A 21,012-nucleotide genomic window follows, 5' to 3' on the forward strand; every position below is an offset into this window, starting at 1 on the left:
GCATTCAAGATCCTCAGCATCACAGGACTGTACAGCAGGAAAGACATCAAGACCACCACTGAGTCCGCAGAGAGGGTGTCAAGTTGGCTGTGGATCAAGAGGAGAGATCTGTGGACAACACATGCTACTTGGACTACAAGATAAGGCCTGATCAATCTTGGCTGGGTCACCTGGGTGAGGGTGTCTGATTGTTAAAAGACCCAAACACCCCATGACCCCAGGTTACATCACTGATGATGCATCCAAGTGCATCGCAAGATGTGTGAAATAACTTTATGATGACATATCTTTGGATTCCTTGAGATAAACACACAATACAGTAGCTGAAAAACACTTCACTTAAAAAAATACACATCGCTTAAAACTCCAAATTTTCTTTACTTGCATATAGCCTAAACTAGAACTGTAGACTTCTGACAGTATCTCTTGAAATATTTACTGAAATCTCCCATTGTTCATTAGAGACAAAGAGAGGGTAATTCTGTGTGTTTAACGTGAAATACGTTGTTCAAGCTCGAAGCATCAACCTAAAAATTCAGTGTTACATTTTGCCCTTCTCTCCCCTACTATATCAATTCCAAAAAGATAGAAATCTAATGTAAAAGGAAAATATAAGAAGCTGTTATGGGAAATGCTAACTGCTTGTAGTGTATGGTTTCTCACATTATTATATGGTTATCACAATTCCCTACATACCAAAAATGCTGGTTTCTCACTCACAGACCTTGACATTGCTCTATTAACTTCATTTAAAAAACTTCATTACTTTTACATGCCAAGAAGAGTGAAAGGAAAGGAATACTGTGGATACAATTTCCCAATAATTTTCCCAATAATTACACATTAATAAGCTTGTCGAATTACATTAAAGTGTAAACTGTAAATACATTTGAGTAAATTTCCTGGTATTGAGAAAATTCAGCTAATAGTAAATTAAAAAATCGGCACGTATAACAGTGTTAATCACTGAAAAAATAACAATTCCATAAATTTGTGTGTGAGCGTGGCTTTATTATTAAGAAAAAACATTTATGTGCAAAAATTAATTTTACAGCAGAGGTACAACTGAAATGAATGTCCAGTTTTTCCATACTCTCTTTTGTTTGGTATTTTAATATTTATTTGTGTTAGATAGCCATAATATACACAGAATGAACCAGTCAAGTCCATGTGATTGCAGGGTATACGTACTTTGGCCCCACCCTTGTCCCACATTACGAGACCAGGTCTGCATGTCTATCCAGAGAATGCACAGTTTGGACTGGTCAGGCACTTACATATGAGCAGTCATTACTCATGAAATATTTATGCAATTTTTATCCTTATGTTAATCATTTTGAAATTAAGTATTTTGACCACGTTGGAATAAATGTTTTTCAGAGTTTTCTTTTCATCTTGTAGGCTGTAAATATGATTTATGTAATATTTGGCACATTATATTTGGAGTCAAATTATGTAATGTGGTCATTTTGGACCAGAAGAGAGTTGACATTGATAGTAATTATTGTTGCATCAATTTCAGGGAGCTTATTGGTTCAAGTGTCAGTGAGTTTACAGCACACTCCTCAGTTCAGTTTTACAATTGTGTGTGGTTTACTATGCCTGTGTGACGAGAAGAGGATTCTTATGAGGATTGGAAACAAAATATAAAACTAGAAATACCGCCTTGCGGTTGTATGCCTCCGCCAAGCAGGAGCCAGGGCTCTGTTTTTCGCAGTGATGTGCTGGGGTGGTGGTATCAAGGCTTAAAGGTCAGCAGTCTCAACAAGCTGTTAAGGAAGGCTAGCTAGGTGATCAGGTTGGAACTGGACAGTGTGGAGGCAGTGGGGGAGAGGAGGACAAGTGTGTATATACGTATAAATTATTAAATTATAGATAAAATGAACGGAGCAGAATGGTTTTTATACACAAGTAATGCAATGGAAGTTGTAGCGGAATTCCTTGAGTCCAAGTGGACGTTTGAAGAAATTCCCTCAAGGCGTTCCTGAGATATCATGTTCACGAGAGAATGGGACAGACGTGAGGTCACAGTGACCTTGACCTTTGACCACCAAAATCTAATCAGGTCATCCTTGAGTCCAAGTGGACGTTTGTGGCAAATTTGCAGAAATTCCCTCAAGGCGAAAATGTGTTTTGTGAAGTCACAGTGACCTTGACCTTTGACCACCAAAATCTAATCAGGTCATCCTTGAGTCCAAGTGGACGTTTGAAGAAATTCCCTCAAGGCGTTCCTGAGATATCGTATTCACGAAAATGGGATGGACGAACGGACGGACGGACAACCCGAAAACATAATGCCTCCGGCCACGGCTGTGCCGTTGCGGAGGCATAAAAATAAAATCATGACAGCTGGTCACTTTGTTAATAATAAATAGCTACACCTCTACATGTTTTTCCCCAAGAAGGGAATGCCGCTTCCTCTCCATGAGATAAGGGGGATGTACTCCAGGAGGGTATTTAAACATGGGAGAGCACCACATCCTGTCCTGAAAGCATGGAGGTGCTCTGGCTAACGCTGATACTGGCACTGGTGGCTGGAGCTCTTGCCCTGATGAAGGAAAGGTCTGGTTTGGGGTGCAAACTGCAGGGGACCCCCATGCCTGCTTCATTCTCCGAACCTGGGGACTTCATGATCGGAAGCATTTTTTCCATGTACTACTATGTGAGCAGCACTGAGCACAACTACACCAGACGACCAAAAGCGCCGCAGTGTACGGGGAGGTCAGTGAAGAGAGGAAGAGCATTGTACAATGTGGCCACTGTGGGGACAGCTGTTCAGTTTCTGGATATACATAAACATAAACAAAACATGTTGTGAAATGTATTACTTATATAAATTGCAGAATATAGGGTAAATACATTATAATTTAAATACATACACCTTATATTATGAGCTCCACAGGTTTGCTCTTAATCTTAAAACAGACAAGCCTGTTAAATTTTGTCATTGTTGATTTATTATGTTAGAAATTATTTAGAATATATATTGTAAATTTTATTTAATTTTGGTTGTTTCATTTTTAGCAAAAGATATCTTTTCTATCTGTCTCGCTTTCAAGTTAATACATTGTATGTCGTTGGAGCAGTTGTGTACTCACATAGGTTAGAGACAATTTTGCAACTTTAGAAATATACATGTTCTGCAATCCTAGAAGTCAAATAAATTATAACATATATAGATGAACTTAGACTATTTATTATAACCCCAATACCAGGATAACTTGGTACTCTACAATAATCTGCTGATCGTCACGGTGAGCCCATATAATGCTCCTCTCTTATTTCAATCAGAATATGAAACATGAATATGAATATGTCCAATTTAAATGAAAATACAAAGCAAATTTTATTTCAGGTCATTCTTGTTATGTTTACGTCAATGTTTTTGACTCTTAATTTTGTTTACAACAGTTTGAATTTCCGGAATGTGCGCTTTGCTAGGACAATGGTTTTTTCCATCAAAGAAATCAACAACAGCTCAGAGCTCCTGCCAGGTGTAACGCTAGGCTACCAGATCCATGACTCATGTGCCTCCGTGCCAGTAGCCGTGAAGGTGGCATTCCAGCTGGTAAATGGCATTGAGCCAGTCTTCTTTCCCAATCAGTTCTGCTCAAAGTCTGCCACTGTGCATGCTGTTGTGGGCGACTCTAACTCTACTCCTACCATCGCCATGTCCAGAGTTCTCGGACCCTTTGGCATCCCCCAGGTGAGCTCCTTCTGCCCAGTCCTCCATTGCATGGTCCAATAAATTACCTGAAATAGTTATAATACAATAATCCACGCCTTTAAAAAATATTATTTTAAATAACTATAGAGATGAGTCATTAATATATAGGCTATTGTGCAATATTATTGAATAATAAACCTGCTGCTTCTGTAGAAACTTGGTCTTACTGCTGTTTCTGTGAATAGATATCTTTACCAACATTTCCCAATGTAGCGGCAATATTTCTTGCAGTTAAGATTCTTCCTACAGGAGACTTTGAATTTACTGAATGGCTACAGGAATTTGTGCACAGTGCTACTGTGTTAGTTCTGAATGGATAGATACGTAGGTTGGTAGGTAGACAGATTTATTAATTCACTAACATTCTTGGTTTGAATGAAGTTGTATTCACTGTTAAAAATGCGCATCATTCCTTTCACGGGGTTATAGGTGAGCCATTCTGCTACCTGTGCTTGTCTTAGTGACAAGCTGCAGTACCCCACCTTCTCGAGGACCATTCCCAGTGACTACTTCCAGGCAGAAGCCCTGGCTAGACTAGTCAAGCATTTTGGCTGGACTTGGATCGGGGCGGTGCGGAGCGACTCAGACTATGGGAACAACGGGATGGCCGCCTTCCTGCAGGCCGCACAGGCAGAGGGCATCTGCGTGGAGTACTCTGAGGCATTCTACAGGACTAACCCTCGCGCAAAAGTGCGACGCGTGGCAGAGGTCATCAGCAGGTCCACGGCCCGCGTCGTTGTGGCGTTCATTGCCTCGGGCGATATGCTGGTCTTGCTGTCAGAGCTGGAAGACAGGCTGATGACCCCGCTACAGTGGATTGGGAGTGAGTCATGGGTCACTGACCGCAAGATGTTGCAGTTCCGTCTGTTTGCCGGTGCCATCGGCATCGGCATCCCCCGCTCAGTCATTCCTGGGCTGAGAGACTTCCTGTTGGACCTGGGGCCGGCACAGGTTTCCCACTCACCGCTCCTCACAGAGTTCTGGGAGAGCGCATTTAACTGCAGCCTGGGGGGAAGTCAGACTGCAGCGGGCCAGAAAACATGCGATGGAAACCAGAATCTGCGAGATCTGCAGAATCCCTACACAGACACATCCCAGCTGCGCATCTCAAACATGGTATACAAGGCTGTGTATGCAATAGCCCATGCCATACACAGCATCATCTGCACAGATGAACCTAACGCTCCACCCCACTGCAACAAAAGTATCCCAGTTGAGCCACAGCAGGTAAACGATCTATTACACAATCTTCCGACTGTAATGATTAAGGGTATCAACAGTTATTCTTATTAATATCATTAGGGGTTCAAGCCCGAAGGGCTGAAACCCTAGTTTTTGCTTTTGTGCTGGTTTATTATTAATCTTCTTCAGAAATGTTTGCGCAAATTCCTGTGAGATGGTAAATGGTAGAGACATTAAATTCTGCTCATTGATTGATGGAAGTTGTGTGCAAGTGCTGCCCAAGAAATATGACCCCAATCGGCCTGATTGGGGTGCTATAATTAAAGGTCAAAATTTTTACATTTGAAAAGTTATAACTCCTATGCCGTGAGTTCGATTTACATGAAATTTGCTACAGACATCCATCTATCCTCACTCAAGAACCATTAAAGTCCGTGTCTACGAATCTAAAGACTAGATTTTCCGCCATTTAGAATTTTTTGAAAAACACATTTTTGACATCTCCTTCTAAACTGTAGGTCTGATTCCTACCAAATTTACTGTGGAACATTACTGGACCAAGCTTATCAAAACTTATTCAAAACTTGTTGATATCTTATCGCATTTCGAAGATATTTACCAATGAACTTCAAAAGGGCGTGGCTCAGCACATAAATAGACCAAAGTCAGCAACCGTTGCGCCAATCATCACAAAACTTGCAGGATATGTCCACATAACTACATGAAACATACCCTGAATGTTTCATTCAAATTGACCACTAGGGGGCACTACAAATGCAAAAACTGGGCGTGGCATAACACAAATCAGACTATAAATCAAAAATTGTTTGTCCAATCATTACAAAACTCGCAGGATATGTTTCATAACACTGTTGAACAACGTGTGTAAAACTATTTTAAAATCGTCCAATAGGGGGCACCACCAGTCTACAGGCAAAGGTTGAAGGTCATAACTCCTACGCCATGAGTCTGATTTATACAAAACGTGCTACAGACCTCCATCTATCCTCACTCTACAAATTTGCCTCAAGAACCATGAATTAACTGATTGAATTACTGACGGGGGTGCTGACTGAGTGAGTTAGTGACATTGCTGGTCATAAAGGTGCTTCACATCTAAAAATGACCATTCTAGAACGTAAATTAGAACTGGATTTAGCTTGAATGAGTATATATGGGTATATCCTCGCACCTCGAATGTACCAGTAAAATAAATAACAATTACAAACAGAAATATAGCCATTGATTATAAGTGTTAAGGCTCCCTATTCCCAAACCCAATACCTTAAATAGTTTTCATGCAGACACAATCAAACCGTCATTTATTTTTTATTTAGTTCTTGTATGATATGATGACTATTTTTTTCTTATAGTTCGTGTATGACATGATGATGATGGTCCTATGCTACTGTTAGCTTGTTGTGCAATTAAACCTTTTCATTCATTCATTGAGAATGAACATATTGTGTCAAGTCAAATTCCTTGTATGTATAAATAGACTTGACTATTACAATTACTCTGATTCTGACTAGTTCTTATTGCACTTCACAGCTTTCACCTTCTAACGTTCCATGTTGGCTTGAACCCCCAGAATTGCCGCTTGCGGCAATATTTAGTATTGCTATTATTTATATATATATATATGAGCATTCAACATTGCAGTGCATATTACAAATAATAACTCAGCAAACAGTTTTACCCACAGTACACAACCTACTACCTTAAAGTCACAAAGAAATATAGCATTCAGCCACTTTTTAAAACCCTCCGGTCAGCAGAATTGGTTGTTTTCCTGGTGAATACACTGAGGTAGAATCTGAAAGACCTGCTAATTTTCATGCTAGCCATAAAAATATGGGAAAGAAATATACACTGCTGAGACTTCAAGAATGTGGTTATTGGGGAATACAAAGTGGATGGTTAACATGGAGTTTGAGTGAAAGTTGAGCTTGGTTACTAACAGGTGTACTATCAGCCCTCTGGCTTCCTCCCATCAGGTCATGGAGCACCTGAGAAAAGTGAACTTCTCCAGGAACGGGTACAAAGTCTCATTTGATGCTAATGGGGATCCGGTGGCCACTTATGAGTTGGTGAACTGGCAGGTGATGAGGGATGGGCACATGGAGTTTGTGACTGTGGGCCACTATGATGCATCTGCTCCAGATGGACAGGTGTTGATCATGAACAAGAACATTACCTGGGCAGGTGGCCAGCCACAGGTAATTTCACACACAAATGTAATTTCATTAGACAGATATGGTGGCATGTCAGAGTTGGCTCCATGTCTATTGCTGTGATATCTGTTTGAAGGTGCCTGTGTCAGTGTGCAGTGAGAGCTGTCCCCCAGGCACTCGGAAGGCTGTGGAGAGAGGAAGGCCTGTCTGCTGCTACGACTGTGTGCCCTGTGCTGAGGGAGAAATCAGCAATGTCACAGGTACAGAGAAGCATGAATAATTAGCTCTATGTAGCACATCAAATATATCACATTTAGCATGAGCAAATTTGGAACATGTATATTTCATCAATGTACTTTGGAGGCTCTCAGAAGTTGGGGGATATAGCTGCAACTTAAGCTTAGGCCAGATGATGGTGATGCGTTTAACATCAGGATAGGGATCTGAGGAAGGATATTAGAGTCACATGTTTCAATCCCACAGCCTTTAGGACCCGTTTATCATGCCCTAGCATCTTCTGCACACTCCAGAACATTGAAGTTTTCTCTCTTTTGTGCAGATTCACTGGACTGCATCACATGTCCAGCCGACCACTGGACGAATGCTGGGAGGGATGAATGTGTACCCAAGCCTGTTGAGTTCTTGTCCTTCCACGAGGTTCTGGGGATTATCCTGGCAGCTTGTTCTGTGACTGGGGCCTGCATGGCCTTCATGGTGGCTGCCGTGTTTTACATACACAGGGACACTCCCATTGTGAAAGCCAACAACTCAGAGCTGAGTTTCCTGCTGGTATTTTCATTAAAACTGTGTTTCCTTTGCTCTCTTACCTTCATCGGCCAGCCTTCTGAGTGGTCCTGTATGCTGCGCCACACTGCGTTTGGGATCACCTTTGTTCTCTGCATCTCTTGTGTTCTGGGAAAAACAATAGTGGTGTTAATGGCTTTCAGGGCTACACTTCCAGGCAGTAATGTCATGAAGCTGTTTGGCCCTCCCCAGCAGAGACTGAGTGTTCTTGCTTTCACTCTCATACAGGTCCTTATTTGTGTGCTTTGGTTAACAATATCCCCTCCATTCCCCAACAAGAACATGAAGCACTACAATGAAAAGATCATTCTAGAATGTGATGTAGGATCAGCAGTGGGGTTCTGGGCTGTACTGGGTTATATTGGGCTCCTCTCTATACTGTGCTTCGGTTTTGCTTTTCTGGCTCGTAAGCTGCCTGACAACTTCAATGAAGCCAAATTCATCACATTCAGCATGCTCATATTCTGTGCAGTCTGGATCACTTTTATACCAGCTTATGTCAGTTCACCTGGAAAGTTCACTGTAGCTGTGGAGATCTTTGCTATTTTAGCTTCCAGCTTTGGTCTGATAGTATGCATTTTTGTCCCTAAATGCTTCATAATATTGTTTCAGCCTGAGAAAAATACCAAAAAGCACATGATGGGGAAAATGCCATCGAAATCTCTTTGAAGCAGAGACGCAAATGTCAGTAATGTTTATGGATGATTTTTAAAAAAAAATCTTACTTAAAATGTATTTCTACTGTACATTTCTTTAAGTGAAAAAGTGCCTATCTCTAAATATCTCTGAGGACCATATGTTTTATCTCTAATATTAACTTATCTGGAGCCACAGACCCTCAGGGATTTCATGCTATCAATAAAAGATTGATTTATGATGGTGTTTGTGTTTTCTGGCATTTGTGCATGATGTGCAATTGTTAAGTCCTCACTGAAAATGCACCGAGCAAAGTAGCAAGTTTGGAACTTGTCTGCAGAGTGCTGTTGCTGGGGAGCAGGCAAAGTCTTACTCCTTTAGGAGCTGCAGAGGGGAGCTGGAGGTATGGCTGAAGTACATTTCAGCTGCCATTCTAACAATATGTTTGTTTTTCAGGGCTGGGAGGGCATAGCTGTTTTCAGCTTATTCCTTTGGGAGGGCAGAGTTGATTTTTTCTGGTGATCATTTGATTGAAAACCTTGTGTTAATATGACTCCCACAGTATCCAACAGACGGCTCCCTGGTAACCAAAAAAATAAAGCATGTTCAGACATGCTTGTTTGTCCACCAGCCATTCTCTATCTTACAGAAGGGGTGTACAGGGATTATTTTGTTTCTGAGCATAAAATGAACACCTGCCATATATTGAATTTGGAAGTATGTGAAACTGTGAGAAAAATCAAGCAATTGAGGTTACTGAGACTGATAGAGCTATGCAGTTCACACACATCAATTTCTCCACTTCGGACACTTATTAGAATCACAGTATTAGCCACTTATGTCAGCATGAAACACACTTCAGAACAACTGTTCAATGATGTGATAATTTGGAAAGTAAGTGTGGACAAGCAAGGGATTGGGCATTTCTAAGAGCTGTTAGTGACAAAATTTCTCTTTTTTGGATGGGGGCAGAGGTTTTTGGTAGGTATTCAACAGGCATAACTTACTGTTCCTTATGAAATCACCTGCTCATGACCAAGATTGATATTTGCGTTCAGTTGATTTGCTTGTCCATTTTACCGTGAATCTTGAAATAAATGCACAGACATCCTTGTTGAGGAGTATGTATTCTGACTATGGCTGCCCCCTAGTCTTTCACTCAGACTTGAAAGCCAACATCATCTTTAGCCACTACTCCTCATGAATAGGGCCATCAGTTTGTGAATATTGATGGAAGTTTAAATTCTATAATTAGCATGTCTTTAAGCCAGTGCTCCTCACTCCTGGTCCTGTAGAGTCGCGGGGCCTGCTGGCCTTCTTTGTTACTCAGCACTTCAGGAGCACAGCATGTGATAAGTTAAAACAGTTGATTACACAGTTAACTTAGGTCATCTGGTTTCTTTGGTCTGAATCAGTTGTTAACTTTAACCCCTTAGCGCACAAGCCAAATCTTGCTAATCCTTACCCATTTAGGGGGTACCCTATTTAAAGCTTTATAACTCCAGATGTGAACACCACAGAGACTTGAAAAATGGCGTAAATGAAGCAAGACATTTGTACAATTTACAATACTAATGCAGATTAGTTTATATTCATAATTTTGGAAGAAATAAAGTGCCACAAATGCAATTGTTTTGACAAAAAATAAAAAATGAATTTGTAGAACTACTATAGATGCATGAAGCAAAAACTAAGCAGTGTACCCAGTGTCTCAAAATCTATCCAAAATGTCTAAATTATGCATTGCTGTAAATCACAACAAACTCACATATTTCACTACAAATCAACTGTTTTGACTCAAGAAAATCACTGTTGCATAATTTTCAAGTGGGAATTACAAGCTTTCAGTACAGTGGTCTAAAATATCTAGGGGTCCAGAAACATATCCAAAATCTCTCCAAAATTGAATAAAATGCTTTTTGTTCATTATAAAGCATATAGCCTAAATGAGCCCCTAATGAAGGTTTAAGATGGAACATTGCTATCAGATTAAAAAATAATACAAAAATATTGTCACACAATGCAGTAGAGTGCCTAAATGTGCAATAATTAACTCTCTGGTATGTTTTCTTGTATGGGGATGGGACAACATGAAAACAATTTTCAACCGTCCACCACGTTTTCGCAATGTTCCAACTCTTACATCATCACTGTTGCATGCTTCACAAACATTACATTCCTAACTAATGCTTACATTACAGTGTGAAATATCCACATTATATAATACCACAAATCTATTTAAAGACTCTCAATTTCAAAAATAACGTATATAACCGAAGTATTTTGAGAAGTAATACTTACATGGCAATGAATGAAATCTTGTCTATGTTCAGTAGATGGAGACAGAGACAGTAAATAAATGACTGTTCTATTCGCTTCTGTTTTGCTCCAGAAAACGATGTCAGCTAGGTCTATCAGCAAACATATGGCTTAGCTATGCTCAGAAGTCCTCAATAATAATACTAAATAACAGTATTTTCCAAGAATTTACGAAAAATCGTTGACAACGTTTTGTTAGCAGCGTCTTTGTTTTACTGCTACCACAGAGAATGCGTAATTGAATGCGATGATAAGAACATTTTCGGTTACGCTGACCTATAAAACGCTATTCCAAAAGCAGAATTAGACGTGTTGTACATCGTTAGAAAGCTTATACTCTCACCTACTGAATAAATGAATTGTCAATCAAGCCAGACTGTACTGAAAAGGGCGACGACGCCGTGAACAACAGGTGTGGTATTATGCACAGCTATTTTGGAAGATACCCAGATGTCACAAATGCGCGTATATTTCCCGAACGGATTGTCCAAAACAATATATGACCACGCAGTCTCAAAAGGGACATCTCTACACGTAAAACCAACAGTAAGGTTGTATATTTATTCAATATTTAGTCCCAGATATTGACTGTAGAATAACATGGTATAATTAAAAAAAAACTTTTTCTCGTTTATTTCGTTAGTCAGTGAGCAGCGTTTCCACTGCTGTATAGGCATATCTTAGGGCTATTGCCGGGTTTATCTTGTTGCTATGACGGAATATGATTTTTTAGTGGTGAAAGAATATTTTTATGAATGCCAAGTTAGACAGTATTGTCCATTATGTCAAGGGTGGGGGGTGTTTGGTAGATGAGACTGCAGGGAGGGGGTGCGTGTTAAATGAACGACCAGAGCGACAATGGTGGGGCAGCGAAGCTCAGTTTTCGGCATAGTTGTCGTGTATAATCTACTAATGAAACTAAAACAACGCGTTTCTGTTTTTAACTCATGTACTTTGGTTGCAGTAGCACCGAATGTCTGAGTTTAGTAATCTCGGCACGTCGGCGTGCCGACCACTAGGGGCATTGCACTAAGAGTTTAAAGAAAAACAAAAACCAGTAGGCTCTGTGGCTCTCCAGGATCAGGAGTATCACAGCAGTGAAAAGGAAAATGCAACCATAAAGCAGGGGTGTCAAATTTTCTCCAAAACGGGTTGATGTGTGTGCAGGTTTTTGCTTTAGCCCAGCACTAAGACACTTGATTCTCATTACATTCTTGGACAAAGACTATGTTTACTTAATTATTTGAATCATTAATTAATTTTTTATTCATATGTTTTGTGAAAGTTAAAGGTTATATAACTGCTCTCATTTAAATTGTGGGCATTTCCCACTGCATCAAAGAAAACATAACATTCCCTTGTGCAACACTTAAAAAAAAAAAAACACAGCATGTCCACGGAAGTAAGTAATCAAAGTGAATTTAACATGTGGCTACTTCTAAACATAGCTGTCAATTATCATCTGTGCTTAATTAGTGGCAATTACTTTATCAACTTAGATTACGAAGGTGGTCCAAATAGGATAATTGTTTGAGAAGGGGCTTGACAAAGAGGCTATCATGACCTCTAGCTGGCGAAGGACTGAAGTACTATGCGAGAAAACAAAGGGAGACAAACTGGCTGCCCTAATCATGGGAAATTTCAGCAGTCTAGGTCACTTATATGCTCCTACCAAACATGTCCCACCAACCACTCTTCTTTCAAAGACACTGTGTTCTTTTCTACAAGAAATGGCAGTCAAAATACAGTATCAGGCAACTTGCCCTGTCCAGAATGTTTGTATACAACCATGAGCATCCTGGCGATGGGGTGGCGGCGGCTGTTGGCTGAACCCCTAAACTGGGCAGGGGACACGGGGCCTCGGGAGTACTCGCAGCACGAGGAGGTGGCAAGAGACCCTCTGGAGGGCTCCATTGCAGCAGGCTGCGGGGGCTCCTCATCCGGAGGGAGGCTTGCGACATCAGGACGCGGCCGCAAGGGACCCTCTGGAGGGCTCATGGCATCAGGAGGTGGTGAGCGACCCTCTGGAGGAAAAAAATGTATTTTACAGCAGAGGTATGACTGGGATAAATGTCCAATATTCCGACACTGTCTTTTGTTCGGTATTTTAATATTTATTTGTGGTAGCCATGATATACACAAAATGAACCAATCCGGTCCATGTGATTGCAAGATATATGTACTTTGCTCCCACCCTTGTTCCACATTTTCACACCAGGTGTGCATGTCTATCCAAAGAATGGACTTTGGACAGGTCAGGCACTTATATTTGAGCAATCATTACTCATGAAAAACATTGCTGTTTTAGGTAAATTAATTTATCATCTTTGAATATGACGTTAATCATTTTGAAATGCAATATTTTGCCCATATTGGAATACATGTTTTTCAGAATTTTAGTTAATTCTGTAGTCTTTAAATATGATTTATGTAATACTTGGCACATTATATTTGGGGTCAAATTATGTAAAGTGGCAATTTTGAACCAGCAGAGAGTAATTTGAACCACTGATGGTGATTATTGCTGCATCGATTTCAGGGAGGTTGTTGATTCAGGTGTCCGTGAGTTTAGGGCACACTCCTCAGTTCAGTGTTACAACTGTTGTGTGTGGCTTTCTGTGCCTGTGTGGTGAGGGGATGATTCATATGAGGATCAGAGACAAAATTTAACAAATTGAATCATGACAGTGGGTCATTTAAATAATACATAGCTACTTCTTTGCATGTTTTCCCCAGGAAGGGAATGCCTCTTCCTGTCCATGAGCTCAGGGGGCTGTGCTCCAGGAGGGTATTTAAACATGTGAGGGCACCACATCCTGTCCTGAAAGCATGGAGGTGATGTGGAGTACACTGGTACTGGCACTGATGGCTGGAGATCTCACCCTGGCAAACGGAAGTTCAGGGTCGGGGTGCACACTGCAGGGGACCCCCAGGCCTGCTTCATTTTCCCAACCTGGGGACTTTATGATCGGAGGTGTTTTTTCCATCCACTACTTTGTGAGCAGCACCGAGCACAACTACACCAGCCGACCCAATGAGCTACACTGTACAGGCAGGTCAGTGAAGAGAGGAAGAGCATTCTGAAATGTGGAGGCCTGTGTATATGTCTTAGATCTAGGAGATACATACATAAATATAAACAAAATCTGTCATAAAATTCATTACTTAGATGAACTGCAGGATGTAAATATATTGTAATATATATCGTTCTACAAATATTTTGATCTCCACAGGTTTTGTAATAGATTGTAATGAAGATTTACGCTTCGATTTAAAAACTTGTCAAGTTTGTGTTCTTTTATTTTGTAAATTTTATGAATGTTGTTGGTGCTATTTTATTATTTCACACATTATTTACATGAATATTATTTAGATTATTTCACATATTATTTACCATCTGTTTCACATTAAAGTTAATCCGGTGCACATGCTTAGAGCAAGCAAGTATCCTCTTATTATTAAAAATATTTATTTATTTAGCAATTTAAGAAACATTTAAGTTCTGTAATTTTAATAGTCAAATAAATATAAAATATATAGACCATCTGGAACCATTCATTATAACTCCAAGAGCACCTTCTGCCATAATCTGGTGTACCGAGGCAATGCTCCATTCTTTTTTATCATCTAAATATAGAATATGTCCAATTAACTTAAAATAAAAGTTATATTTTTACATTATTGTCTTTGGACAACTTATTGCACGTTCTGTTATGTTCATGTCATTGTGTGTGACTTCATATTGTTGTTCAAAACAGCGTAGATTTCCGGAATATGCGCTTTGCCAGGACTATGGTTTTTGCTATCAAGGAAATCAACAACAGTTCAGAGCTCCTGCCAGGTGTAACTCTGGGCTACCAGATCCATGACTCCTGCTCCTCCGTGCCAGTGGCCGTGAAGATGGCATTCCAGCTGGCCAATGGCATTGAGCCAGTCTTCTTTCCCAACCAGTCCTGCTCAAAGTCTGCCACTGTGCATGCTGTTGTGGGCGACTCTAACTCCTCTCCTACCATCGCCATCTCCAGAATTCTCGCACCCTTCAGCATCCCCCAGGTGAGCTCCTCCTGCCCAGTCCTCGTGTGCATGTTCCAATAAATTATCATTATATAACCCTTGCACTCATAAATGTATTTGAAATAAATCCAAGAGATTATCTATTAATATAGAATATACAATAGGTAAATATTTTTGAGTAGTAAGCCTGCTGTTTCATGGTAATTTGGTCTTATTACTATTTCTATAAATGGAGATCTCATTGTTTCCCAAATTAGCCACAATATATCTTGCATTCAGATTCCTCCTTCTGAAAAACTTTATGAATGGCTGCAGGTATTTGTGCACAGTGCTAATGTATTAGTACTGAACAAACAAATAAATACAGTGCCGTCCGCATGTGTTTGGACACACAATTTGTTGTCTTTCCTGTCTATTCCAACATATTTGATTTGAAATTTTAATTTTACTGTGTGGGATGTAAGCTTTAATTTGAGGGTCTTTACATTCATATTGGGTTATCTGTGTAGGAAGTACAGCCCTTATTGTACACATTTCATGCATTTTAGGGTACCAAAAGTATTTGTGCAAATTAACATCATATTAATTAAGGACAACATATTTAGTCCTTGCTACAAATCTTTTGCTGTGGAAGACTGTATCTTCTCTCATGATGCTCTGGCAGGCCTGCACTGTGTCAACTTCTGTTCCTGCTTGTTTAGGTAGCTTTTAGCCTTCAATTGCACCTTCAGTTATCAATTATTTTTGATCCTTTAAAATGTAATGATGACCAAAAAGGCTGTCATTCTTGCACAGATCACCTAATAAATATGTAAATATCCACAAATTAAACCTGACAGTCTACACTTTAACCACATACTCAGTGTTTCATTTCAAATCCAATTTGCTGGAGTAAAGAGCTTTAAAAATTTTATATCGCTGTCCAAATACTTACACCTATACTTACTTATAGGTGAGCCATTTTGCCAGCTGTGCCTGTCTTAGTGACAAGCTGCAGCACCCCACCTTCTCCAGGACCATGCCCAGTGACTACTTCCAGGCAGCTGCCCTGGCTAAACTAGTCAAGCATTTCGGCTGGACTTGGATCGGGGCAGTGCGGAGCGACTCAGACTATGGGAACAATGGGATGGCTGCCTTCCTGCAGGCCGCACAGGCAGAGGGCATCTGCGTGGAGTACTCAGAGGCATTCTACAGGACCTACCCCGTTGAAAAATTGCGACGCGTGGCAGAGATCATCAGCAGGTCCACAGCCCGCGTTGTTGTGGCATTCGTTGCCACAGGCGACATGCTGGTCTTGCAGTCAGCACTGGAAGGCATTCAGATGGCCCCGCTACAATGGATTGGGACTGAGGACTGGATCACTGACCGCATGATGTCGCAGTTTCGTCTGTTTGCCGGTGCAATCGGCTTTGGCATCCCCCGCTCAGTCATTCCAGGGCTGCGAGACTTCCTGTTGGACCTGGGGCCAGCACAGGTTTCCCAATCACCACTCCTCACAGAGTTCTGGGAGACCGCTTTCGGCTGCAGCCTGGGGGGAATTCAGACTGCAGAAGGTCGGAAAAAATGCGACGGAAACCAGAATCTGCGAGATCTGCAGAATCCCTACACAGACACATCCCAGCTGCGCATCTCCAACATGGTGTACAAGGCTGTGTATGCAATAGCCCATGCCATACACAGCATCATCTGCACAGACGAACCTAACACTCCACCTCACTGCAACGCAAGTATCCGGGTTGTACCATGGCAGGTAAACGGTCTATTATGCAATTTTTCAACTATAATGGATACGGGCATCAACACTGTTTTTTAGGGTGATGCCCTAATCCACTGTGATTTAGATAGAATTCAATGTTACAGTGAAAATTATAAATAATTACTCAGTAAGCACAGTTTAAGATACAACACACAACCTACAACCTAAAAGGCCGCAACAAAATATAACATTCAGTCACTTAAATGCCCTTCAATCAGCAGAACAGATTATTTTCATGGTGAACACTGATGTGGAATGTGAAAGACCTCCTCATTTTTATGCTGGCCACAAAAATCTGGGAAAGGCATATACCATTATCAAGACTGCGAGGATGTGGTTATTGGGGAAAACTGAATGGATTGTTAACATGGAGGCTGAATGGAAATTAAGCTGGTTGCTAGCTGGTGTACTATCAACCCTCTGGCTTCCTTCCATCAGGTCATGGAGCACCTGAGAAAAGTGAACTTCTCCAGGAACGGGTACAAAGTCTCCTTTGATGCCAATGGGGACCCGGTGGCCATTTATGAGTTGGTGAACTGGCAGACGATGAGGGATGGGCACATGGAGTTTGTGACTGTGGGCCACTATGATGTATCTGCTCCAGATGGACAGGTGTTGATCATTAACAAGAACATTACCTGGGCAGTTGGCCAGCCAAAGGTAATTTCACATTCAAATGTGATTTCATGTCCAGATATGGGGTGTGGTGGACATTCTCTAGATCTCCAAGTTTGAAGAGTCAAATAGACTTTCACACAATATTCAGTTCAAACATTTATTTGGCCAAATAGGAGAGTTCACACAAAGAAAACAACATAGTTTCTGCATGAACATAGTTTCTGTAGCTTAGAATAATTTTTCTATCACAGTCCCCTCTTTTTTCATTTTATGATAATAAAGAAAAGTAAAGAAAAATTCACACTAAGGAAACTTAACATATAGAGAAAAATAAAAAGAAAGAGAAAATAAAAAGGTACAAGATTGGCTATGTCTTGTCTAACATGAGACATGAACTCATGTCGTCTAACATTAGTTCATGTCAGAGTTGGCTCCATGTCTGTTGCTGTTATATTTGTTTGAAGGTGCCTGTGTCAGTGTGCAGTGCGAGTTGTCCCCCAGGCACCCGGAAGGCCATGCAGAGAGGAAGGCCTGTCTGCTGCTATGACTGTGTGCCCTGTGCTGAGGGAGAAATCAGTAATGCTACAGGTACAGAGAAGCAGGGATAATTAGCTATATGTAGCACAGTAAATATATCACATTTAGCAAAGGTAAATGTTGAATATTTATTTTTTTCGGAAGGTATTTTACAGGCTTTTAGATGTTGAAAACTAGAGTCACATGTTTCAATCCCACAGCCCTCAGCCCTGTTTTTCATGCCCTGACCACTTCTGCACACTCCTGAATAATGAGGTTTTCTCTCTTTTTTGCAGATTCCCTGGACTGTATAACCTGTCCAGATGACTACTGGCCGAATGCTGAGAAGGATGCATGTGTACTCAAACCTGTTGAGTTCTTGTCCTTCCACGAGGTTCTGGGGATCATTCTTGCAGCTTGTTCTGTGACTGGGGCCTGCATGGCCTTCATGGTGGCTGTCGTGTTTTACCGACACAGGGATACTCCCATTGTGAAAGCCAACAACTCAGAGCTGAGCTTCATGCTGGTCTTTTCACTGAAACTGTGTTTCCTTTGCTCTCTTACCTTCATCGGCCGGCCCTCTGATTGGTCCTGTATGCTGCGCCACACTGCGTTTGGGATCACCTTTGTCCTCTGTATCTCCTGTGTTCTGGGGAAAACACTAGTGGTGTTAATGGCCTTCAGGGCTACACTTCCAGGCAGTAATGTCATGAAGTGGTTTGGGCCTCTGCACCAGAGAATGAGTGTTCTTGCTTTCACTCTCATACAGGTCCTTATTTGTGTGCTTTGGTTAACAACATGTCCTCCTTTTCCAAACAAGAACATGAAGCACTACAAAGAAAAGATCATTCTAGAATGTGATGTAGGATCAGCACTGGGGTTCTGGGCTGTACTGGGTTATATTGGGCTCCTCTCTATATTGTGCTTTATTTTAGCTTTTCTGGCTCGTAAGCTGCCTGACAACTTCAATGAAGCCAAATTCATCACATTCAGCATGCTCATATTCTGTGCAGTCTGGATCACCTTTATACCAGCATATGTCAGCTCACCTGGAAAGTTCACTGTAGCTGTGGAGATCTTTGCTATTTTAGCTTCCAGCTTTGGTTTGATCGTTTGCATTTTTTTCCCAAAATGCTTCATAATATTGTTTCGGCCTGAGCAAAATACCAAAAAGCACATGATGGGGAAAATGCCGTCAAAATCCTTTTGAAGCACATGAAGAAATGTCAGTAATTTCTTCAGTAATGTTGATTATATTTAAAATGTTCTTCTGCTGTATATTTCTTTAAATTTTTTGAGGACCATATTTCTTATCTGTAATATTAATTTATTTTTTATCTGTAATATTTAAATCCCTCAGGGACCCTCAGGGATTTCTTTTCAGGAAAATAAAACATTTACGAATCAGGGTGTTAGTGTTTCTGTGTAATTGTTCAGTCCTTACTGAAAATTCAGTAAGCAAAGTAGCAAGATTGGAACTTGACTTGCAAGTACCAAGGAGAACAAAGCCTATGCCTGCAGAGTGCTGTTGCTGGAGGGCAGGCAGAGTCAGAGCTGCAGAGGGGAGCTGGAGGTGTGGCTGAAAGAGAGAAGATGGGTCACGTTAAATGACAAAATTTGATTGATGGTTAATAGGCCAATAAGGTCAGTTAATTATTAATTGTACATTTTTTATTATTATTTTACTACTAATTTTTGTTAGCATTTATTGTTGGGGTTCATGGTGTGTCTGTGTGTGTGTGCCATTTTATTTTTAATCAGTTCTGTGAAGGGAAAGTGCTATGTTGGTGCTTTTTAAACATGTTTTAAAAAGGTGGTTTCCTGTAAAAGTGCTTGAGTCAGTTTTCACTTTTTTTTGTTTGCAAAACCATCCGACTCAAATACATCAACAAGAAATAAATAAAAGTTTTAAGCAAAGCGTACAATCGTTAAATGTTTATTGTATTGCAATGTGTTAGTTGGTTTGTAAATTTGGCTATGAGTAAATAGCATAGATTTAAGCAAAGTAAATGTGTGTTCAATTTGCAAAACAATTTTCAAAAATAAATAAATAATACAAGTTAATGTTGTCTATGCCGTGTGGACTAAATTATCTGGCTATGTGAAAAGAGTATTCATTTGGGGGGCGACATAGCTCAGGAGGTAAGACCGATTGTCTGGCAGTCGGAGGGTTGCCGGTTCAAACCCCGCCCTAGGCGTGTCGAAGTGTCCTTGAGCAAGACACCTAACCCCTAATCCCTAACTGCTCTGGCGAATGAGAGGCATCAATTGTAAAGCGCTTTGGATAAAAGCGCTATATAAATGCAGTCCATTTACGATTTAAATTAGTTTGTTGTAGAGATAGGAACAAAAATACTCACGGCTGAATTTGAACAGACAAATTCTTATGAGGTGTTTGCCGTTCTGTCACCGATGTGTAACTGACCAAGCAGATTGGACACTGGAATCAGCGGCCTGAGGCGAGTACGACGAGCCATGAATGCAGGCAGTCACATCCTTCCATGTAATGACGGCGTCCTGGAGGAACACTTTTTCAGTAAAGTGTAGAATAGTATTTTAATTGAAAACAAATACATATTTAACCCAGTTCTGCTGTTGACATGGTTCATCTGGCAAAACACTTTATTTTCCCTTGGCACCCTCTGAACAATTTTTTCTGGATTATTATTTCATCCATCCATAAACTATACGGACTTATTCTAGTCAGGGTCGCAGGGGGTGCTGGAGCCTATCCCAGCATGCATTGGACAAGAGGCAAGAATACACCCTGGACAGGTCGGCAATCAATGGCAGGGCATGCACATCATTCACTCACCATTTACTCACATACGCATACATATGGGCAGTTTAGTGTCTCCAATTAGCCTACCTGCATGTCTTTGGACTGTGGGAGGAAACTGGAGTACCCAGAGGAAACCCACGCAGACACAGGAAGAACTAGATTACAGTTTAATTCACAAATTAAGTCAACTACTAAGAACCAAAGGTCCCATAGGAATATACTTGGGAATTTTTATAGCCCTTGGTGCTATAAAAAGTTGTAAAAGCAGGAAGTTAAACGTGGGTCCAGTTATTTTCCAACTATATTTTAATTTTAAAAATAATAGGCTATGTCTTATATCTATCTATGTTATTTTTAACCAAAATAACATTGTGAAAACGTCCCATATATGGGGTCAAGAAAGATTCCTGTTCTGTTATGAGAAGACAGTAGTCAATAACAAGCTGTTATAAAAAAGTGCACACATTTTTAATGCAAGTACTGT

The 21,012-nt window shown here is 40.6% G+C and overlaps 2 protein-coding genes across 2 annotated transcripts; both read left to right on the forward strand.

Moving 5' to 3' along the window:
- The first annotated feature begins 3,287 nt into the window (after positions 1-3,287).
- On the forward strand, positions 3,288-8,766 carry LOC135236121 (vomeronasal type-2 receptor 1-like). The gene is made up of 5 exons (XM_064302318.1): positions 3,288-3,706; positions 4,157-4,954; positions 6,907-7,128; positions 7,220-7,343; positions 7,643-8,766. The coding sequence occupies exons 1-5, from the start codon at positions 3,302-3,304 to the stop codon at positions 8,554-8,556; spliced, it is 2,463 nt and encodes an 820-aa protein (XP_064158388.1). The 5' UTR covers positions 3,288-3,301; the 3' UTR covers positions 8,557-8,766.
- A 4,932-nt stretch (positions 8,767-13,698) lies between these two features.
- Positions 13,699-19,170, forward strand: LOC135236489 (extracellular calcium-sensing receptor-like). Its single transcript, XM_064302913.1, has 6 exons — positions 13,699-13,898; positions 14,601-14,895; positions 15,809-16,606; positions 17,051-17,272; positions 17,695-17,818; positions 18,043-19,170. The coding sequence occupies exons 1-6, from the start codon at positions 13,708-13,710 to the stop codon at positions 18,954-18,956; spliced, it is 2,544 nt and encodes an 847-aa protein (XP_064158983.1). The 5' UTR covers positions 13,699-13,707; the 3' UTR covers positions 18,957-19,170.
- The last annotated feature ends 1,842 nt before the right edge of the window (positions 19,171-21,012 follow it).

Source organism: Anguilla rostrata, chromosome 12 (genome assembly GCF_018555375.3).
Source record: "Anguilla rostrata isolate EN2019 chromosome 12, ASM1855537v3, whole genome shotgun sequence".
In the NCBI taxonomy this organism is placed as follows: Eukaryota; Metazoa; Chordata; class Actinopteri; order Anguilliformes; family Anguillidae; genus Anguilla; species Anguilla rostrata.